This window comes from Gopherus evgoodei, chromosome 2 (assembly GCF_007399415.2).
Source record: "Gopherus evgoodei ecotype Sinaloan lineage chromosome 2, rGopEvg1_v1.p, whole genome shotgun sequence".
Classification (NCBI taxonomy): Eukaryota; Metazoa; Chordata; order Testudines; family Testudinidae; genus Gopherus; species Gopherus evgoodei.
The window spans coordinates 55,998,025-56,022,534 of NC_044323.1; the positions used below are offsets into that span (position 1 = coordinate 55,998,025).

General features: G+C 39.7%; 1 protein-coding gene across 4 annotated transcripts in view; it reads right to left on the minus strand.

Annotated features, from left to right (window-relative positions):
- The window catches only part of CRPPA (CDP-L-ribitol pyrophosphorylase A), a 207,274-nt gene that overhangs the window by 90,216 nt on the left and 92,548 nt on the right, over window positions 1–24,510 (minus strand). For 3 of the 4 annotated variants that reach the window (XM_030550699.1, XM_030550696.1, XM_030550698.1), the window contains exons 6-9: window positions 22,333–22,430; window positions 13,987–14,079; window positions 12,052–12,144; window positions 6,468–6,599 (exon numbers count right to left, since the gene is read on the minus strand). In XM_030550699.1, coding sequence (XP_030406559.1) covers window positions 6,468–6,599; window positions 12,052–12,144; window positions 13,987–14,079; window positions 22,333–22,430 — 416 coding nt within the window. The remainder of the gene's footprint in view (window positions 1–6,467; window positions 6,600–12,051; window positions 12,145–13,986; window positions 14,080–22,332; window positions 22,431–24,510) is intronic. The other variant, XM_030550697.1, reaches the window with a different exon arrangement.

The following is a 24,510-nucleotide window of genomic DNA, read 5'->3' on the forward strand; positions in this document are numbered from 1 at the left end:
CAGACACTCTGAGGGAGACCAAGGAGGACTCAGGAGACCAAGGAGGACTCAGAGTCCTTCCTGAGAGTGGCCTCCACTTCTCTATCTATTGGGTCCTTAGGATAGAATTCCCCTTCTGAGGGAATGACCATATCCCTTGCTAGAAATCCTACAGTGGCATCTACCTGAGGTACCTCAGCGACAGAGGCCTTGGGTTCCTGTATCTTTATAGAATAGGTCATTTTTGTTAATGTGCTAGCCCTAATCAGGCTAGTCCCGTTCATCCCTGACCTTGTCCTCAAAGGCAGACTGCGGGGGAATTGCAGTCTCAAGGAAGGATTTTGAGGGGCAAAATTTACCCTGAGGCTTGTTCTCAAGAACTTGTTCAGGTTGGATCTGAATCGTGGACACAGCCCTTCTGCAAATGGTCTCAAATTTCTCCGGGGAAAAAAGCTCTTGTGTTTTTTCCACCAGTCCTGTTTAGATTCAGAGTCCCATAGTTCGCCTTCCTCAGTGGAGGAGAAAAAAGAGGAGCCAGAGGGCTCATACCAGCAAGATTTTCTGCAATTTTTCTTTCTCTTTTTCTTCCTTTTTTGATTTCTTTGCTCTTTGCACGCTTTGCAGGTGTAGGAGCTCTGTTGTGGCTTTGAGACCCTTTGCAGCTTGCCTTCTGTAGAGCCAGAAGCCCTCAGGAAAGTCTTCTCTCTGATTCTTCCCCCGCCTTGGTCCCATTGCCATGAGGGTGGAACTCATTACCAGAGCCCTTCTGTTCAAATTGGGAAGGATGGGGGTTGTTTAAGAGCACTGCAACTTTTCCCAGACCACTAAGGTCCCACTGTCAGACTTGCAGGGGAGGGATTTTTGGTCCCACAAGCCCTCCTCTTTATACCCTGGGGATTTACCCCCTGAGTTGGGTGGCTGGTGTCCTTGTCTTCAGAGCCTTTCCCTGATCTGTTCTTCCTTCTCCATTTTTTCCATGTTGGAGCCATGGCTGCTTTGATGAGTATGCGGTCCCACCCACCTGTCCCTCTCAGAGCCCTGAGACCTAAAGCAGTTAGGGTCAGCTGGCTGGGTGCAGGCTGGACACAATTCACCATCTGCTGAGCTTGGGAAGGATGCCTGACAAATGGAGCACTTCTTGTATCTGACCCGGTGCTTTCTTGATTGCTCTGCCAGGCCTATACAGGGGCAGAGGAGCTGGCAGAGAGATGCTGCAGTGGAGGCTCAACGAGAATTGAACCATCGGGCTGCTTAAGACTGACCCAGGTAAGAAGAAGGAAGCCTGAAATAGAGAAACTGATCACCACTGCCCCCCCAAAAGGGAGAAAAATAAAGACAGAAATAAAAGAAGTAGGAACAGTGTAACTGCCAAGTGACCACAGCTGCAGAAAATGGGGAAAGCAGAAGCAAAGGGAGCATGGCCAGGCTGTGAAATACCAAATCTCTTCAGAGTAGAGGGGAGCAAACCAGACATCCAGAATTGTAGGGGACACTAGGGTGCAGAAAAGAAAGACTCAGGGAACCATGTTCCTCTGTGAGGAAATGTGAAGAATTGTCTCTCCATACATCTCCCCAAATTCTACTGTGTTCCAATTCCTTGGGCTCTGAGGATTGCTGGCCATGTCGCTGTCCTACACCATGAACCTGCAGACTCCCCTAATTCCACCTCCACAAGCTCAGACCAGTGGAATCTTCTCACTCCCCTAATTCCACCTCCACAAGCTCAGACCAGTGGAATCTTCTCACTATCGCCTTTACCAGCTCTCATCTATTGTTCTACAGGTTGGGAATATTTGACCCTGAATATAAAATGAACAAATTTACTAATTAACAATATGACTTATAAAAAAATCATTTCCTTGGGGGGAAAAAAGGATTTAATTAAACATTATATTGTAGATTTCAGTAAACAAGATTTAATTTGTGTTGGCCCATATTCCACAAGATTGTGTCTTGGAAAATATGTGTTTGGTAAGTAGTGAAGAAATAAATTCCATGTAATCACTCAGAACACAAACAAGAGTTGTTGCTAAATGAATCTAAGCTTTGTGTCAATATTATCATTTTAAAATTGCATACAAAGTTACATTGATAGTTGTCACCCTTTGTTTATAAGCACATGATCTTCTTGAATGATTGACATAGTATTTAAAGTATATGGTACAGATCATTTGTACCAACTATAGAGGCCTTTAGTTTTGCTCCACCTTTCTGAGTAACTCCCTAGAAACCTTTTGTCAATAAACAATATAATGCTTTAGTAAATCAAAAAAAATCTCAGCATCACTTTATAATTAGTAAACAAAAACTATACTCAATAGCCGCAGGATACAGTCCATCCATCCAAAACCCTGGTTCAGCAGCTGTTCAACTCTCTGGGATTAAAATCAATTCAGATATTTTGTGGTTGTTATGATCTTTGCTTTAGCAGACACACATACAGCTATTCTTAACTTTAAAAGGATACACTTGGAATGCTCATGTCCCATATTTGATCCGTCTATATATAAGAAAGGGCACTCTGATATATCCTCTAACAGGAAACTATAACCTGTACTTGAAGGATGATGGTCTAACAGGTCCCTATTAGACTTATTAATTATTTTAGTGTGTACTGCGTGCCTGAACTCCTCCAAACTACATTTCAGTTGTTACATGAGTGCTTCCTGACCCAAAGATGCCAAAGTCTACTCTGGAAGAAGGACTGCTTAGATAAGAACAGGAGGAATTTAGAAAGCTTTATGACACCTGATCTCCCCCCTCTCCCATTAAAAGTGTGTTGCCACAACACAGCAGAATGTGGTTATCTGCAAGCACCCATATTCTGTCCCCACGACCACGTTCTCCTTAATCCAGACAGCCATAGGAACAACTACATGGGTGCAGATTCATACCATATATGGCCCAAAATTCTCTCCACCTGTTTCCATGGCACTCAGCTACACTGCAAGAGCATATAAGGGAACTCTTCATGTGGCAATGAATTGATAATCCTGTGCTAAGCACCATGTAGCCTCTGCTGACTAAGGAAGAGGTATCAGAGGCCTGGTCTACACTATGAGTTTAAAAATTGACAAAAATCTCAAACCAACAGTCTCACCTTTCCATACTCCACATAAATACATAAAAAAATAAATACATATACCAAACCCTAAACAACCCAAGATAGGGGAAAAGATACTGATAGACACAACACAGAGGTAAGAGAAGAACCAAGTGAAGACAGATCCACAGAAGCCAAGGTAAACAATCCTTAACAATGCTTCTAGTGCTTAGAGATTTCAGCACACTACATATATCATCACACATTAATCTGATATCCTTGCTACATAAAAGGTAGAAAGGGAAGACAAGGTTAGCAGTAAAACTATCAGTAAATTTCTTGCCCCTTAATAGTTATATTTATTTAAAAATCAGTCAGAAAGAGTTTAGGAGGAGCCACAACCAACTATATGACTCTAAAAGCTGATACATTACACTGTAATTTATAAACTTCTTAAAATGAAGATCTGCTGCTCTGTTTTGGCTCTATAGGACTCATTATAATCATTCATGTAAATGTAAGTAAAATTATTTTAAAATTCCCTTATGTTATAAGTAGTAACAGATCAGAAATATTATGTTTTATTACGTAATATAGATTGAGGGATTTTTTAATATGAGGATTAGTGATCTGAGATCTTGCTGGATCTCAAGGTCCTCAAGGAAACCATTTTGAAGCACTTGGAGGAGAGGAAAGTGATCAGAAACAATCAACATGGATTCACTAAGGGCAAGTCATACCTGACCAACCTGACTGCCTTCTATGATGAGATAACTGGCTCTGTGGATATGGGAAAAGCAGTGGATGTGATATATCTTGACTTTAGCAAAGCTTTTGATATGGTCTCCCACAGTATTCTTGCCAGCAAGTTAAAAAAGTATGCATTGGAAGAATGCACTATAAGGGGGACAGAAAGCTGGCTAGATTGTCGGGCTTAATGGGTAGATATCAATGGCTTGATGTCTAGTTGGCAGACGGTATCAAGCAGAATACCCCAGGGGTCGGTCCTGGGGCTGGTTTTGTTTATCATCTTTATTAATGATCTGGATGCTGGGATGGATTGCACCCTCCGCAAGTTTGCAGATGACACTAAGCTGGGGGAAGAGGTAGATAGGCTGGAGGGTAGGGATAGGGTCCAGAGTGATCTAGACAAATTGGAGGATTGGGCCAAAAGAAATCTGATGAGGTTCAACAAGGACAAGTGCAGAGTCCTGCACTTAGGATGGAAGAAGCCCATGCACCGCTACAGGCTGGGGACTGACTCGCTAAGCAACAGGTCTGCAGAAAAAGACTTGTGATTACAGTGGACGAGAAGCTGGATATGAGTCAGCAGTGTGGGAAGTGCCAAGAAGGCTAACAGCACACTGGGTTGCATTAGTAGAAGCATTGCCAGCAGACCGTGGGAAGTGATTATTCCCCTCTATTTGGCACTGGTGAGGCCACATGCGGAGTACTGCATCCAGTTTTGGACCCCCCACTACAGAAAGGATGTGGACAAATTGGAGAGTCCAGTGGAGGGCAATGAAAATGATCAGGGGGTTGGGGCACATACTTATGAGGAGAGGCTGAAGGAACTGGGCTTGTTTAGTCTGCAGAAGAGAAGAGTAAGGGGGGATTTGATAGCAGCCTTCAACTACTTGAAGGGGGGTTCCAAAGAGGATGGAGCTCAGCTGTTCTCAATGATGGCAGATGACAGAACAAGGAGCAATGATCTCAAGTTGCAATGGGGGAGATCTAGGTTGGATATTAGGAAACACTATTTCACTAGGAGGGGGTGAAGCACTGGAATGGGTTACCGAGGGAGGTGATGGAATCTCCATCCTTGGAGGTTTTACAGGCCCAGCTTGACAAAGCTCTGGCTGGGATGATTTAGTTGGTGTTGGTCCTGCTTTGAGCAGAGGGTTGGACTAGATGACCTCCTGAGGTCTCTTCCAACCCTAATCTTCTATGATTCTATGATCTGTTTCAGTAAGTCTATGTAAATCCTTTTCATCTTGTGAATTACAGAACTAGTACACAAAAAAGGTCTTAGAGACCTATCTTGGAAAATATCTTAGAGACTTATCCTAAAGAGCCTCCACGTACAGAATGAATGATAGGGAAGTTTATAATTTCGGGGTGGGGGGGAAATCACTCAAGGCTTAAACCTAGCATTCAAATTATGCAAGTAGTATAGCTGGTTTACAATAGATGAGTCAGTGTAGACACACACACCAAAACGCAAGATTTAATCTTTGAGAGTCTGCTAAATGTCTTCAACTTTTCAGTTAAAAAAAGTAATGCACTAAGCGAAATAGTTTATGTGATTTAGTTTTTATTTGCTAGCATATGCCTTTCATATCACATTTTGAATACCTAAGTCATTTTGAAGCCCTACGTGGAAAAGGTGTTTGAAACCACTAAATTATTTTATTTGTGGTTGTATAATTTAATAAGGGCCATCTTGATTTTTCACTCCAAATTTGATTTCAAAATAACTTTTGACCTTTATCTGAGACTTTGAATTTTAAATTTCATTTTAGAAAGATTATATAATCTGAAAATATACATCTGAATAAAATACATCCCTCTACGCAGGGGTTTATAATAGAAGTTAACAGAAGGAGAATTACAGTTATTTGTAACTGTATTCCTATAATAATACTAATAACTCTTTAAATATTAGTGACTGATTTTCAAAGATATTAAGTATCCACAACTCTCATTAAAATCAATGGGATTTTTGAGGCCTCAGCACTTTTGGAATAAAGGTTAAAATGTTATGAACTATAGTTGTGATTAGTCAGCCACATGTAACTCTAAATAATGACCATATTCCAAAAATTTAGTAAAGAATACATTTATTCCACTTCTTTAAACATCGGTTGAATATTTAATATTTGCCTCTTTTAACAGGTGGCTCTATGAAGCTATAAAGCTGCGTGTACAATGAAAACTATATATGCACTAGTGGCAAAGTAGTCTACTTGTTTTATAAGCAGAACATATCCCCAAACAAAAAGGTTTATTTTAAGAAGCTTTTCTAAGTACAAAGATGCTGTAGATTGCCTTGGCAATCTACTGCTACTGGAGACATGGATACCGGAATGGAAAACACTTGAAAAATCAATTTTGATTACAAATAGTTAATATTTTTCATTTTAAAAAGCTGCAAATGCCAAGTTTTAAAAGTTAACAACAGGAAAAGAAAGGCTCAAGCATGTTCACAATTTTTTATTCTTTTTTACTATTTACCATTTTTTCTCTCTAATCAAATCACTTACATTTTTGCCTGTAACCAGAGGCTCTAATGAATATTGAACATGAACAGGCAAGAATCTTTTCAACAAAACTTTACCTTGTCATATTTATTTCCCTTTGATTTTTTAAAATGAAGAAGATTCCTATAATTAATCATATAGTTTACAAAAGTAGATAATTTGCAGGTATAAAGAGAATTACATACCTTATTATAATGGATGAGAAGACCATAAACCAAAATATTTTTCTTTTTCACTTCCCTTGCAAATTCCTTTATCCCAGCCAGTTCTTCCATTCCACTGCTGAAAGACATATTTTCTGAAACATTCAAATGGACCTGCAAAAGGGTGCAAAAGCAAATCATTACTACATTATATTACAAAATATATTCTGTTAGATGTCCAGTTTAAAAAAAATTGTTAGATAAACACAAAAATAATATAAGATGGAAAAGGATTTATTTTTAAATTTGTATTAATATCATGCTCCATGACTTAAATATTTAATATGAGGAAAACTCTTTCAAAATCTAGATAAACCAGCAAGCCAGAAGTGAGCAGAACATAATGTGCTCTCTACATTTAAGAGTTTATAATTTAAAAAAAATCTCTAATCGCTGATCCATCTTTCATGCAATTGTTTAGTATCAATGCATTCACAAATCAAATCCTCATCTGAAGAAATCAGAGATAAGTACAGATGTTTTCCTTTAACAACTTTTAGGTTTTCAATGTGAAAATGTGGAATCACATTCTCAAGAATATTTGCTGTGTTCGTTCTCTGTCTGGGACACTGCATTTGTAAGTTGCATTCTGTACTATGTTGCACATCAGCATTGTAAAGAGAAGTACGGTAACTAGTTCTTACATTTGACTCAGGCTTGACAACAATCCAACAATTTTGATCTTTATCTCTTCACAAAGTTTCTATTAAGTGCAGAAAACCAAGATTTAAGAAGGACATTTCTTTATATAATGTTTTTCGTATGATGCCATGGCTATGCTACTGGATAGTTAAAATGAGTCTCATAAAACACAAAAATAAAAAGCTACTTTGCAGAAAATTAAAGTCTCTAAAATCTTAATGGGACTTTGTGTTTTTGAAATACTTTGATTTGAGATTGAGTTTTGTCATTGCCTGTCCTGCCTCACTTTCTTGAAGGAGGAAAGAGCTAGTGAGTCATGCCTTGACAACACTTGTGCCTTATATAGCACTTTTTATCAGTAGATCTCAAAGCGCTCTACAAAGGAAGTCAGTATCATTATCTCCATTTTACAGATGGGGAAACCGAAGTACAGGGAGGTGAAGCAACTAGCCCAGGCAATGGCAGAGCCAAGAATATTACTATCCACCACTTCAAACAGATGGGCATTGGCCAGGTAGACAATCAACATGGCTTAAAGCCTGGGGAAGTTCCGTGGTGAAGTCCCAGCCAGGACTCTAACTACTAAAACTATTATTTGACATTTAATGGTCCATACCTAACAACTAACTACAAAGGAGACAGAACAATGAGTCTGAAAGAATCGCTAATGCTCTTGCGATGCAAGACAAGGCATTCCGACCAGCTACCACAGGCGGTAAGAAGGAACTGAGAGGGCATAGGGTCGGTGGCACTCACGGGGGCACCGCAGCCAACATTACGGATACCACTAAGACAAAAGTCTCTGACGACTGTGCGTGTGGGCACGCACACACCTAGAATGGAATCAACATAAGCAAGCACTCGTAGAAGAATTTGTGCCTTTGTAAACTATTGCAGCTCCCCGTGTACCTGCCTGCTCTCAACTTTCTGTTCTGACTGGATCAATCAAGCCAACAGTCTATGGTGAGTAACTACCTCTTAACATGTCTTTAAAAATTAACACTTTTCAAACCATGTATGCATGTCCAGCATATATGTGTGGAAATGTGCACCAGAGCACAATGTTTTGTTGTGCATGCTAAGAATGTAATTTTCAAACCACTCACAACTTTGTTAAATATAAATAAATTCTTTTAAAAATGTAGCTGAGGCACTACTCCTTAATGACAATTTACAAACAAAATTTTAAAACTTTTTGAGACTCCAGACAAGATAATGTGTAGTTAAAAGCTATATATTTTAGTCACGTTCACAAAATTCATAAGATGCGGAAGAGATTTTCTTCAAACTTACTTTTGAACTAAGAGCAAATATTGGACATTTCAGCTCCAAAGTCCCCCATTGTCCCCCCCACCGCCAAAAAAAGTTGTGTGAGAGTGAAAATTGAGTTAAAATAGCAATCTTAACCACAGTATTTGATATGAGCAAAGGCTATAATGCATTAATAGTGAAAATGCAGGAAATGAATTATAACAGGTTTAAGCACCATACATTTGTCCAGTGAAACACATACCTACAAGTTTATACAGCACTTAGAGCAGCTGTGTTAGTGTGGGAATAGAGATATGAGGTCCAAAGCTGGAGCTTAGTTGTTCAGCAGAGAGCTCATGTTTGGTGTAGGAGAGGTGGAAAAACTGTTGTACTGAGTTATAGCAAGCCAATCAGTGTTCATTTATGTTGGTTACAAAAGGATCCAATGGGCCAAAAAGGTACGCAGGTATCAGTATGATATAGTGACATCCTGGCCACATCCTGCTATAGTATCAGTAAGGAGGGCAAGCGATGTAGGAGCCCCTATGCTGGCTGTACGCCACTAGAGGGTCACCCTTATACTGAAGTGATCCTCCCCTCACTAGCTAAATTAGTGGTTTGGTGCAAAGCAATGCAATGCACCAGAGAATCTGGCCCATTAACTTTTTTGATTGTAAATGTAAACACTAAAAAAAAAAAATGGCAAAGTAACACAAAACAGATTCTGCCAGTGATCTGATTCTTTTTTATCAGAGAAGATGTTCTGAAATAAGTGCAGAGCGTGTGAGAACTTTCTACTTATACAAAAAGGAAATAAAAAGCTTGTCAGTGCTGAAGGAAAAACACTTAATACAGGTTTTTCTAGGTTAGATTAGAGGAAGTCTTCTGCTTCTTTTCGCCTCTCTCTTCCTGGCTCCACAGCAAGCAATGTTCACTTCAGGACTCAACAAGGGAAATGTTCATCAGTCAACCAGTATCTAAAAACACATAATGACCAAATGTGCCAACATGCTCATAATACATTTCTCAGATAAATAAATGTCAACACTTAAGGTAAGTATCCACTTTTACATCAAAAGAGCAATGTTATACTGAATAGTTTTCTAACAATTCATTCAGGCTCTATAAGTTGAACTTATTTATTTTTAAAAATAAAAAACATCAAACTGAGAGGAATTCCACTATAGTTGTCATTATTTAGGAGTACACCCAACACTGAGTAATTAAAGACTGATGAAAGAAATTTCTAGCCCCCAGTTATACCATCTGTAGTGAATTTTAGGGACCGGAAGTTTAAAGGACTTAAATAGTTCCTAGTGATTAATATGAGACAATGATTTGTTTATCTAACTCTTTATTAATTAAAAACATATTTTTCAAACCTCTTTCCATTTTATATTTGCTCTATTTCTGAAAATAATTTGGAAGCTCCGTAAACTGAGAATATGAATAAGTAGCAATAAGAATTCTAGACAAATAATTCTATACTAACCTTTTTTTTAGCTTAGCACGAGATCTATTTATTTTTAGGGCACTGCTCTACTTTTAGGAGAGACTTCATGTGCATCAAAAATATGTTTCATAAACAGGCAATTCTGTGCATCTGTTATTAAGGTTATTCCCAGGCTATCTAGGTCAGGGATATTTGGAATGTACTGGGAGAATAATTTAACAGATGAATCAGATCCCGTAGTTTAAAAACATATATATTGCTAAACAGAACATATTAAATGTATCTTATTTGTCTTAGAAGGTAGTAACAGTTTAACAATTTGGGACTGGAAGGCAGGGCAGAGAAACAGGGCTTCTGTAAAGATGGTGCTGCACTGCAGGCAGATGTCAAGATCTGTGTAGTTTGAGGGCAGAACCCTGTCAGAAGTTTCCTTAGTGAGCTCTTGTAAGGAATTTGTGTTCTCTCATATTTTTCTTGAAACATTGACATGAGTCTGGTATGTTTTATTATTGCTACTATCAATCCTTAGCCCTTTCATTTTACACCCCAGACAAGAAAGAATTTAATACCCATCTGATAACAGACAACAGCCATGACATCTACTGCAAAAGTTTTTTAAGTTATAGTGTTATCTGGCTGATTGATAATTCTATAAAGATTTGCTCCTCCTTGGGCTTTATATGTAGAGAAAGTGATTAAAGCAGTTATTCAAGGGATAATGCAAACAATATTCTGCCCCAGAGGGAAAGTATTTTGTGCTACCACATAGCTGAATAGTTGGCAAGAAAGAAGAGTCTTTTATGGAGGCCCCTAAATATTGGGTGCAGCAGTGAGAAATCTGGATTTTCTCTATTACTCATAGGTAAACAGAGGAAGCCCATCTAAAACTTAAGAGGTCGATACACATGGAGGTCCCTACTGAATTTTCTCATAAATGTACATAAACAAGAAAAGACTAAATTCTCAGGTGCCAAGGATCAGCATTCAGACCAGCCCCACTGTCTGCAGCGAACACTTGGGTCAGATAAGGACGTAGTACTTGTAATGTGCTATTCACTTGGAAAGTGTTTTATAAGCATTAATAAATATTCACACCTCCTCTGTTAGTTGGTAATGGATAAGTGACTTGTTCTGAGTACAGAGAAAGTGACTGTTAGGGCTGAGACTAGAACTCAGGAATTCTTGACTCCTAGCCAATGCAGTCCTCTCAGACTAGCTGAGATTCTACTGCCAGTGGCTTCATGTATAACATCAACCTGTATGTTGGCAAGTACCTTATTCAAAGACTAAAATAACAGTTAGTTCTGATGCACTATTGCTACCAAAAGCTTTCAGTACAATACAGCAGCATAATCCTTGGGACTGGGTAGAACTGGTAACTCCCCTTTCTCCATGCTCTCAGCAAGGCAGAAAACTAGTATAGAGAACTATGCACAGCTGTTCAGAAGAAGGAGAGGCTTACAGAGCTGCTCAGCTGCATGGAAAATTCTTGTCTCATATTTTGTGTGGATATGAATCCCTCTGCCCCTCTAGGTATAGCAGCATTCAGCCCAAACTCTGAAGATATCCTCAGCAGCAGCAGCAGCAGCAGCAAATGACCCATGTAACTAGAATGTAAGCCACATACAGATTGATAATATGTACACTTAGAAAGAGTGATACTTAATGAAAGCTTACCCATAGTTGAATCAATTAGGTCTTAAGAGATCCAGGTAGGTAAATGACATTTTTAAATTATATTGTACATAGTTTTTCTAATTTCCTTGTAATACATGTGGCAGAAAATGATCATAATTTTAAAACCGATAAAACCACACAACATAACTTAAAATACCATTTACCTGACATCTGACTGGCTGGTTCCACACTCTTACAGAGCTCAATGCAATCTGCAGCATCACCAGAATGAATAGGGCACAATAAAGCAGTGGAAGCTAAAAATCAAATTAGGACTAGACACCATGAAACCTTAAAGAAAATAAAGTACAGTTTCAAGTAATGCTGTATCTTTTATCTGCCTCAGAAGACTCATGGCAACATTAAGTACATATTGCTGAAGTGCAATGACTTTTTATAATCTCATTTACAGTTCACCATTTAAAAATACTTAAAATTCAGGGTGCATCAACTGAAATATTTTATAAATTATACAGATTCTAAGAAAACCATTTTATATTTGATTAGAGGTTTATTACATTCAACTTATATAAGTTAACCTACCGAAATGAGAACAACTGGATGCAAGACAGAAATTTTTGCATTTTCAAGTATATCAATTAGTTGCTGGGTTTCTTTAATGTCAGATTTTTCAGCCTAAATAAAAGCAAATTTTAAAGTTACCAAAAGAAAATAAAGCAAAGTCTAATTCACAAAGTGCACTGAAAGGTTCTTTTATTCACTGGAAAGGGAAATACACCCTTAATATACCTCTTATATTTGTAATGCTTTGGATTGGTGAAATTATAGTCATATACAGCACACTGTCATGAATTCTGCTACATTCTAAGGCAAAAAAGTGACAAAATTGGATTCTAGACATGGTTCAACTAAACCCTTCCTGCTCCAGTACAGGATCCTAGCCAGAGGAGTAGTGGAATGGACTTGTCAGAGCCAGTAGGTACCAGCACAGATCATGTGATGGATGCTGAATTTGATGGCCACAACAATATTTTGAACAAGTCACATTGCCACATGAGGCAATCTCAGTGGACTACAATCTCTGTGGAAGCATGCATTGCAGGGAGTCTCAAATGTACTCCTGACATAATTCTGTGCCCCTGTAGCAGCCTGCCTACATAGTAACAATGTTAATGCATCTCTGTGTATAAATATCTCCTGTCTGTGTGTTCCATTCTGTGCATCCAAAAAAGTGAGCTGTAGCCCACAAAAGCTCATGCTGAAATAAATTTGTTAGTCTCTAAGGTGCCACAAGTACTCCTGTTCTTTTTGCAGATACAGACTAACATGGCTGCTACTCTGAAAAATGTTCCTATCATTAGTTAACTGTTCCCATTCTCAGTTAATTCCCCCAGGAGCATAAAATCTGTGAAAGTTTTAATGCCCCTACATTGCCAGAATGATGTAAAGGAACCTTATTATAAATGACAGTAAGGGAATCTTCAGCTAGGAAGATCTATGTGCTTTCTCACTTTTTTCCTGTGCCAAAGTGGCACAATGGAGTTAGATTACAGCTCAGGATTTATTTTACTTATCCATTAAAAAAAACTTTAGGAGTAAATAAAACATTTATCAAGCAGTCAATAAAATGTCAGAACAACTAGAAACAACCACTTCCCAAAGTACCCAGCCAGGCTCAGGATAATGATTAGCAAAACTGTATGAGTTTAATGTGTGAAAGTCTGAGCAATTTAAAATGACATTATACTTTTTTTTTCCTTTTCTTTCTTTTTTTTTCCTGTTTGGTGTTCTATGATGTAATTTAAATGAAAATCCAAGATTATAACTGGAACGCAAGGTATTAGTTACCAAGTGTTTGTAACTTATCTTTTGTGTGTTTAGGAAATGCTGAATAATTATTGTGACTTTTTTCTGTATTGTAGTTTAAATAAATTACCAAAACAATTGAAAGTGCTGTGATTATACTGCATTATTTTGACAAACAAAATATGCAGAACTTTGCAGAATTTTGAATTTTCTGGCACAGAATTTTGAAATGTTTGGTGTAGAATCCCCCGAGGAGTACAAATTGTATTCCAATGACAACTTCCATCTGTTTTTGAGATAGCACAACAAGAATCAAATAAATACACTATCAACCCTATGATCCTTTGCAGTTTATTTGTTTCAACTGGTGATTTATAAGAACTCTTTATCCCTCCTATGCAATAATTTACTGGCTGCTTTAAAAGGTGCTTGTGATTGGAGTGAGTGCAAGAATGGGGGTAGGAAGGGCACACATTCAACTACAAGTGTCTCAATGGCCTATGACTCTTGAAATATAAGGGAATTTCTGGGCCTGTCACACATTAGAAATACAAACCTCAGGAGTGAGATTCCCATGTGCCAATATTGATTTTACTATTTTCAGAACACATTACCCACAAAAACTTATTGTGAGTTGTTGATTTATTTTAAAAATCAATAAATATCTTAAATGTGAAGTGCATAATTAGCATACTTGTCCATAATACTCACATTTATGCAAATAAAATTGTAGCATTGTCCTGAAAAGGTGTTCTGTAGATGATTATCATTTTTATATAGAAACACTGATATGTCTTTAACCTGCTGAAAAAGCAAACATATATTGTATCACTATACAAACTCAGAACAGTATTACTACTCACTCTTTTAAAGCCGCCACCACTATGGTGTCTGTGAGCATTTTAAATGGCTTTAAATTCACAATTAACATTCTAAATACGCAACTCAAAAACACTTGCTGCAGCTTAAGAGAGAGGGCAGAGCTAGATCTGCAGAGACAGCTAAAAGCCAGGACACTGTATCAGTTGAAAACAAAGGGACAAAAAGCTATATCCTTCAAATCTTTATCATCACGGCCAGATTCAGTAGGCCTGCTATCGAGAATGTCTTGCCCTCAACTCCTGTAAGCTTCAGCCTTGGAATGGCAAGCTCCACTGTTTCTGATAGAGAGATGGAGGGTTGGAAATGGAGAGGCTGTTTTTAGGGTCGAGGATTTTTAAGTTTCTATATACAGTGATTAACACTGAATTTCTCCTGAGGACCATTTCTTCAATACTTTAAAATCTGCATTCTATCATTCTTTTTTTCTCTTCCCTATCCCTCCCAGAATCATAGAATATCAGGGTTGGAAGGGACCTCAGGAGGTCATCTAGTCCAACCCCCTGCTCAAAGCAGGACCAATCCCCAACTAAAGCATCCCAGCCAGGGCTTTATCAAGCCTGACCTTAAAAACCTCTAAGGAAGGAGATTCCACCACCTCCCTAGGTAACCCATTCCAGTGCTTCACCACCCTCCTAGTGAAACAGTTTTTTCCTAATATCCAATGTAGCAGATCCAAACCAGTGGAGTACAGGAGTCTGGTAGAGGGCAAATATACTGGTCACTAGATGAGTAGTTTTCTGTTCCCTGAGTGACCAGAGCAGGGGCTGCACTAGAGTAATCAGGAACCTGTTAGAACCAATTAAGGCAGACAGGCTGATTAGATCACCTGGAGCCAATCAAGGCAGGCTAATCAGGGCACCTGGGTTTAAAAAGGAGCTCACTCCAGTTAGGTGGGGGGGGGGAGCCAGAGCAGAGGAAGTGCGTGTGAGGAGCTGGGAGCAAGAGGCACAAGGAGCTGAGAGTGAGAGGGTGTGCTGCTGGAGGACTAAGGAGTACAAGCATTATCAGACACCAGGAGGAAGGTCCTGTGATGAGGATAAAGAAAGTGTTTGGAGGAGGCCATGGGGAAGTAGCCCAGGGAGTTGTAGCTGTTATGCAGCTGTTACAAGAGACACTACAAACAGCTGCAATCCACAGGGCCCTGGGTTGGAACCCGGAGTAGAGGGTGGGCCCGGGTTCCCCCCAAACCTCCCAACTCCTGATCAGACACAGGAGAAGTTGACCCAGACTGTGGGGAAGATCACTGAGGTGAGCAAATCTGCCAAATAAGTGCAGGACCCACCAAGGTAGAGGAGAAACTTTGTCATACCAACCTAAACCTCCCCCACTGCAACTTCAGACCATTACTCCTTGTTCTGTCCCAATTTATGGCCAAGACAGCACTCACTCCTCAAGGCAGGCAGGAAAGATGAGACAAACTGAGCATCGAACCTTGGAGACTGAGAACATTACATTAAAAATCCTGTAAAGGGTTCAGCCCTTGTGTAACTTTAACATTTTTATTGATGATCTGGAAGATAAAGTCTTCTGTGATCCAAAGATTGGTTAGGTGATAGATAAGGACAGGTCAGTTACAGACAATCTGAATGCTGGTAAGCTGGGATCAAACAACATGTAGTTGAACATGGACAAATATAGGGTCATACATCTATGAACAAATAATGCAGGCCAACCACATGGGATGGGGAACTGTATCCTGGAAAGCATTTATTCTGAAAAGGACTTAGGGGTTAAAGAGGCTAAGCAAGACAATATGAGTTACCAGTGAGATACTTTTGCCAAAAGAGCTGTTGTGATACTTAAGTGTATGAACATGAATATCAAATAGCAGTAGGCGGGTTATATTACTGCTCTATATGCGTAAGAGAATGGGGCCCGTCCTACAACGTCCTCTTCCTGCTGGGCCCTGGCTTGCTCATGCTGAACCAGTGCCCTCCCTGGGGAAATTCTGCCTGAAACCTTCTCACCAAGCCCAGACAACGTAGTTTCCAGTCTTCTCAACAACGAGATCAAAACTTCCCCAAGTCTGTCCCTCACTCCTCCTAAGTTCCTCAACCCAAAGTTCCTGGCTCTTACCTAGGAGCCTTTTTGATAACTGGATTTCCCACAGTCTTCCTTCTGTGCATTTTTTATTTCTGGGAACAGTTCCTCATACCAGTAGCTCCAGCCTATGGCAGCTCCCCCTCTCCGTTTTCTGTTCCTCCTTTTATGAGGATCAGCTAGTTAAGCTGCAGGTCTTTTCCCAGGTGCAGCAGCCAGTCAAATGGTATCCCTTATACCTTCACAACATGAAACTGACGAAATTACTCCTGAAATATCATGTACAATTTTGATGTCCACGCTTGAAAAAAAGGAATTTGAAAAATTGAAGAGGGCTCAGAGAAGAGCCACAAGAATGATTTACGAACTAGAAAATATACCTGAAAATGAGACTTAGAAGATCAATCTATTTGAAAAGAAGGTTAAGAGGTCACTTGATTACAATCTAAACACTTACATGAAGAGAAATTATCTGTGTCATGTGTGAGCCTAGCAGACAAGAGCATAACAAGATCCAATGACTGGAAACTGAGGTTAGACTTTCAAAATAGAAAACCATTTTTTAAACAGTAGGTAATTAACCATCAGAACAAATTACCAAAAGATGTGGTGGATTCTCCATCTTTGAAATCTTTATATCAAGACTGGATGCCTTTCTAAAAGATATCCTGCAGTTCACCCACAAGTTACTGAGCTACCCACAAAAGCAGGAATCTAAGTGTTATTGACTACTAGGTTTCCAGTTCAGCAGCAAATAAGAAATGCAGCAACCAAATGGAGCTGATTTTCAGTCTGTGTGCCAGTATTTTGAATAAAAATGTTTTTAAAAATTCTGAAGGCTATAAGCTGGTGTTCTGAGCTGAGCTTTGATAACACTTGTTCAGTAAACAACATGCAGAAATAACACCTGATGAACAGAGTATGCTTATGTGACTAAATGGATGGAGATAAGAAGTCTTGCCAAATCATTACTGGATTTAGGAGCAATTAGCTTTCAGTTATAGAAAATGGTTACAAACATGCCATTTTGATTCGTAAGATGGAAATTTTAAACTACCTTGATATTTTCTAACATAAAATGAATAAATTGTATAGAAAACACTATTTTTAACAAAAACACATTTTTCCTACTTACCTTGCCACCTATGTTACGGTTTCAACTTTCTTCAATTTCCGTTTTATAAAAAAAATTAAAACTCATGCACCGGCATCCATAAAAACTAGCTAAAATACTACAGTTGAACTTGATTAAATATAGACATAATTAATACCATTCCAGGGGATTAAATAGTGCTGTGATTAATGCCTAGCCCGTCACCCCTGAAAGGCTAATTAGTGAACCTGGCCTACATCCCAAGTGAAATGAATTTAATAGTTTCAATCCAGTCCCTTGTGGATATTTATTTAATCACAAAACGAGTATACAACTTAGCCATATTCATCACAATTGGCAATCTTTGCAGAGGAGAGGCCCAGGACTGAGGAACCAACGGTGCATAATTTTCAAGCACAAAGAGGGAAACATCTTTAGTCTCCTCATAAATTTACTTGTTTTAACAAGGCAATGAATAAAGTAACAATTGCAATGAATAGGACAGGTTGTTGACCTAGTTCTTTTACAGTAATAGATATATGAAAGGTGCCTACTGGTGGGATCTCTCAGGCAGCAGGTGGGAGAGCTACAGGAGGAGGTGGCTAGGTTGAGAAGCATCCGAATCCACGAGCAATTCCTGGACAGTATCTATGTGAAGACAGCTGAGGTAGCTGTCCCAGTACACAGGACTGGTGACACACCACTGGTGGAGGAGAAGATGGCTCAGGGTGGACACTGGCAGTTGGTTACTTCTGGCAGCGGGCAGTGCTCCACCCCTGCTCTGAACCCTCCAGCCGTGGTAATAGGTAACCGTTATGCTCTTCTTGAGAGAGAAGGAATCACCCTCTACAGTAAAGGAGGAGAAGCCTCGTACCCCTAAGGCTGGGAGATCTGCGGCAACCACTGTGAATAGGAACCGTAGGGCAGTGGTGGTCGGAGGCTCTCTGCTGAGGGGGACGGAGGCGCCCGTCGGTCACCCTGACATTTCATCTTGGGAGGTATGCTGCCTGCCGGGGGCCCTTATCCAAGATGTTACAGAGGCATTGTCGAGGATTATCCAGCCCTCTGACTACTACCCCATGCTACTCATCTATGTGGGCCTAAATGATGCTGTGAGGTGTGACACTGAGCAGATCAAGAGTGACTATAGGGCTCTGGGAGTACAGGTGAAGGAGTTTGGAGCGCAGGTGGCATTCTCTTTGATTCTTCCTGTCAAAGGTTGGGGCCCGGGCAGAGACAGATGCATCATGGAGGTGAATGCCTGGCTGTGAAGATGGTGTTGCCAGGAGGACTTTGGCTTCCTCGAACACGGGATGCTATTCGAGAAAGGACTGCTAGGCAGAAATGGCATTCACCTTTTGAGGAGGAGAAAGATCCTATTTGCACACAGACTGGCTAACCTAGTGAGGAGGGCTTTAAACTAGGTTTGAAGGGGACAGGTGAGCGAAGCCCACAGGTAAGTGGGGAACATGGAGACCTGGGAGATGGATTGGAAACAAGAAGGAGCATGGGTTATAGTGGCAGAGAGAAAGGAGGGTCAGGGCAAAACTGGGAGGCAAGATCAAACCAGTATCTTAGATGCCTATATACAAATGCAAGAAGTATGGGTAATAAGCAGGAAGAACTGGAAGTGCTAATAAATAAACACAACTATGACATTGTTGGCATCACTGAAACTTGGTGGGATAATACACGATTGGAATGTTTGTGTGGATGGGTACAGCTTGCTCAGGAAGGATACACAGGGGAAAAATGGAGGAGGTGTTGCCTTAAATATTAAAAATGTACACACTTGGACTGAAGTGGAGATGAACATAGGAGACGGAAGTGTTGAAAGTCTCTGGGTTAGGCTAAAAGGGGTAAAAAACAAGGGTGATGTCGTGCTAGGAGTCTACTACAGGCCACCGAATCAGGTGGAAGAGGTGGATGAGGCTTTTTTTAAATAACTAACAAAAAATCATCCAAAGCCCAAGATTTGGTGGTGATGGGGGACTTCAACTATCCAGATATATGTTGGGAAAATAACACCACAGGGCACAGACTATCCAGTAAGTTCTTGGACTGCATTGCAGACAACTTTTTATTTCAGAAGGTTGAAAAAGCTACTGGGGGGAAGCTGTTCTAGACTTGATTTTAACAAATAAGAAGGAACTCTTAGAGAATTTGAAAGTAGAAGGCAGCTTGGGTGAAAGTGATCACGAAATCATAAAGTTTGCAATTCTAAGGAAGGGTAGAAGGGAGTATAGCAAAAGAGAGACAATGGATTTCAGGAAGGCGGATTTTGGTAAGCTCAGAGAACTGATAAGTAAGGTCCCATGGGAATCAAGACTGAGGGGAAAAACAACTGAGGAGAGTTGGCAGTTTTTCAAAGGGACACTATTAAGGGCCCAAAAGAAAGCTTTTCCAATGGGTAGGGAAGGTAGAGAATGTGGCAAAAGACCACCTTGGCTTAACTTGCATGATCTAAAAAAGAAAAAGGAGTCATATAAAAAATGGAAACTAGGTCAGATTACAAAGGATGAATATAGGCAAAAAACACAGGAATGCAGGGGCAAGATTAGAAAGGCAAAGGCACAAAATGAGCTCAAACTAGCTATGGGACTAAAGGGAAACAAGAAGACTTTTTATCAATACATTAGAAGCAAGAGGAAGACCAAGGACAGGGTAGGCTCAGTGAGAAGGGAGAAACAGTAACAGGAAACTTTGAAATGGCAGAGATGCTTAATATTTCTTTGTTTCAGTCTTCACTGAGAAGTCTGAAGGAATGCCTAACATAGTGAATGCTTATGGGAAAGGGGTAGGTTTAGAAGATAAAATTAAAAAAGAACAAGTTAAAAACCACTTAGAAAAGTTAGATGCCTGCAAGTCACCAGGGCCTGATGAAATGCATCCTAGAATACTCAAGGAGCTCATAGAGGAGGTATCTGAGGCTCTAGCCATTATCTTTGGAAAATCATGGGAGACGAGGGAGATTCCAGAAGACTGGAAAAGGGTAAATATAGTGCCCATCTATAAAAAGGGAAATAAAAACAACCCAGGAAACTATGGACCAGTGAGTTTAACTTCTGTGCCAGGGAAGATAATGGAGCAAGTAATTAAGGAAATCATCTGCAAACACTTGGAAGGTGGTAAGGTGATAGGGAATAGCCAGCATGGATTTGTAAAGAACAAATCATATCAAACCAATCTGACAGCTTTCTTTGATAGGATAATGAGTCTTGTGGATAAGGGAGAAGCGGTGGATGTGGTATACTTAGGCTTCAGTAAGGCATTTGATATGGTCTCGCATGATATTCTTATCGATAAACTAGGCAAAAACAATTTAGATGGAGCTACTATAAGGTGGGTGCATAACTGGCTAGATAACATACTCAGACAGTAGTTATTAATGGATCCCAATCCTACTGGAAAGGTATAACAAGTGGGGTTCCGCAGGCGTCTGTTTTGGGACCGACTCTGTTCAATATCTTCATCAATGACTTAGATGTTGGCATAGAAAATACGCTTATTAAGTCTGTAGATGATACCAAACTGGGAGGGATTGCAACTGCTTTGGAGGACAGTGTCATAATTCAAAATGATCTGGACAAATTGGAGAAATGGTCTGAGGTAAACCGGATCAAGTTCAATAAAGACAAATTTAAAATGCTCCACTTAGGAAGGAACAATCAGTTTCACACATACAGAATGGGAAGAGACTGTCTAGGAAAGAGTACAGCAGAAAGGGATCTAGGGGTTATAGTGGACAACAAGCTAAATATGAGTCAACAGTGTGATGCTGTTGCAAAAAAAAAGCAAACGTGATTCTGGGATGCATTAACAGATGTGTTGTGAGCAAGACACGAGAAGTCATTCTTCCGCTCTACTCTGCGCTGGTTAGGCCTCAAGTGGAGTATTGTGTCCAGTTCTGGGCACCGCATTTCAAGAAAGATGTGGAGAAATTGGAGAGGGTCCAGAGAAGAGCAACAAGAATGATTAAAGGTTTTGAGAACATGATCTATGAAGGAAGGCTGAAAGAATTGGGTTTGTTTAGTTTGGAAAAGAGAAGACTGAGAAGGGACATGTTAGCAGTTTTCAGGTATCTAAAAGGGTGTCATCAGGAGGGAGAAAACTTGTTCGCCTTAGCCTCGAAGGATAGAACAAGAAGCAATGGGCTTAAACTGCAGCAAGGGAGATTTAGGTTGGACATTAGGAAAAAGTTCCTAACTGTCAGGGTGGTTAAACACAGGAATAAATTGCCTAGGGAGGTTGTAGAATCTCTATCTCTAGAGATATTTAAGAGTAGGTTAGATAAATGTCTATCAGGGATGATCTAGACAGTATTTGGTCCTGCCATGAGGGCAAGGGACTGGACTCGATGACCTCTCGAGGTCCCTTCCAGTCCTAGAGTCTATGAATCTATGTGTGTAGTGAAAAGTGTATTTCAGTAACAACATTAATTTATTGGTCACATATTTTATTATAAAGTTCTGGTTAAAAATTACTGTGGGAGGTGCTATTTTGCATGAGTTGAAGTAATTGTTGGAATTCTCTCAGAAAAGTTGTTGTTTGCATTTCCTTCAGTTCACTGATATCATTTTTGAGTTGTTTTTTCTGTTGGTATTGGGTTTTGGAATCTCTCATCACAATCTGTCCTCTGGAGAGGTGAATTAATTGAATAATCAGATACATCTATCAACAACAGTGTAGCCAATGATTCATTAGACTTTGCATGTAGAAGTGAGCACAAATGCTAAGGGAATCCTAATGTGTTTGCTATTATGGGCTAGAGTGGCAAGCTGTCTCAAACAAACTGAGGATATATTTCTCAATTGCTGAGTGCCAGTAACACACTTTTCAAAGTTTTGGCAAGACACGTTTGAAACTGGAGGCAGAACAGCTGATTAGTTTCCTTTCTCCATTTAAATTATTCTAGTGGGAGAGGGCTTTGGATACTATCTAAAACAATGGTGAAATTTGGTCCATTTCCTTAAGAGTTGATGGCAACCAGAAACAGGCTATTAGTAAGATTACTAACACATATCCTACGTACAAGTACTTACTTTTACTTCGCTTTTCAGAGTTTTATGAAGGAGAAAACCGAACTGCACAGCATCTTCTTTCATATCAGTGGTAACACAAACTTGTTGTGATAGATTGTCTGTGATCAAGAGAAAACAAGAACTGAATGTTTCATATAAAGATTATATCAAACAAAATTATTAATCTGCTGAACTCTACTCTCAACTTCTTCAGCTGCTGTTTTTCAATATAGCCTTTTCAACAGTTGAAAGTCTCGTTTTAAGAGGCCTTATTCCAAGGCAAGTCAGCACAATTAACATAAATCAGAAAATCAAATTAGCATTTATTTCCTATTACCTACTTCTGCAGAATTTTGAAAAATCTCACACATAGGGCCTGATCTAAAGCTCACTGAAATCAATGGAAAGATTCCTAAATTACTTCAATGGGTTTTGGATGAACCCCACATACTTACATTTAATGAATATCAAGAAAGTACAATAATTTCCTGGTATACTGATTTCATACAAGCTTAATTCCTTTCCACCCCAACTTCGAAGTGGGCACTAAATACATTACACTGCTCTACAGCCAAAATGCTTCTGAAATAAATGTAGTCCAACTTAACTAATTCTGGGTCATTGAGAACGAAAATGATGCTTAAAATTGTTGATTGGCTCTAGTTTTCAAGATATGCTTTGGGTCAGTATATACGACCCTTGACTTGGGAATGGCGGAGGATAAGTGAGTTATAAAGGGAAGGGATCTCAATTTAAACCAGAAATGACTAAAATACATCTTTAACTGCATCTATGAATAAATCTATGACTGGGTTTGGATGGTACCTGCTTTTGAGGCAAAACAATGAATGATGCAATCCGAAGCTGGTATTGCGTCATACATGATATGAATTGCATCATGTTATTCCTAGAAGTCATGGATGATGCAATCATAACGAAGCTTACATCACTCTGCTGAACAAATTGCCCTATATCACCTCTAGAAATCATACAGTGTCGTGCTCTCTTATTTGTCAGTGTTTGATTTTGCAAAGGGACACATTTCTGTTTAGCCAAAGTGAGCAGAGATGCCTCGTACTTGTGTGAACAGTGCAGATAACTTCTGCTATGTTTATGGTGAAGTGACTTTTGCATCACAAAAGCGCAGTATAACCACTATGGTTAAGAAAGCCTATCACCTTTATTTTGGCTGCAAAATTGGAGATCAGGACAAGAGGTGGGCCCCACATATATATGCTGCAACACCTGTGCAACAAATCTTCGCCAGTGGTTGAACAGGAAAAGGAAATCTATGCCTTTTGCAGTGCCAATGATTTGGACAGAGCCAACAGATCATACCAGCAATTGTTACTTCTGCATGGTGCCTCTAGTTGGGAAAGGTGTGTCAAAAAAGAAAAAGTGGACTGTGCATTATCCAAACATTCCATCAGCTATACGCCCAGTACCCCACGGAGAAGGACTGCCAGTTCCTGATGCACCAGAATCATTCTCACTTGAGTCAGACGAAGAAGAGGAAGAGGATGAAACTTCTGGTCCTGAACCATCAATGTCACAGAACCCACATTTTCTCCCATCCTCCTCCTCTGAACCACACCTCCTAACACAAGGTGAACTGAATGACCTTGTCAGGGATTTGGAACTACCCAAGAGTAAGGCAGAGCTGTTGGGCTCCAGACTACAGCAGTGGAATCTCCTGGCAGGCTATCAGGGCAAATGGAGCCCATCAAGCTTGCAGACTATTGCTGGACAGTGACAAGAGATGCTCCGTTTAATTAATACAAGAGACAAGCCAAGAAGCGCCGAGTAGACACTGAATAGGACTAAACTATGTACATAATAGTTTTTTGCCTTTTGTTTCATAATAAATTTTATTTATATAACCCTTTTGCTGATTTTTCAAGTGTTACATAAACAGGACAGGTGAAATATTATCATGTAAAGCAACCATAAACACATGAAAAGACCTGTTGATTACTGATTACTCTCGCCCCTTGCTCCACCGATATGGCCACCAGGTGCCCGTTATCTACCGGGTAATGAGCGTTGGGGTAGGGCGGAGGTTCGATCACTGGATGCCTGGGGGGGGGTGTTAAGTGCCCAAGGGCAGTGACGGAGAGCACGCAAGCAATTACTCTTAGTGTTTAAGAGAATAAGGGTTTATTAAATGAATCACAGATAATGATAAGGGAAAACACGATC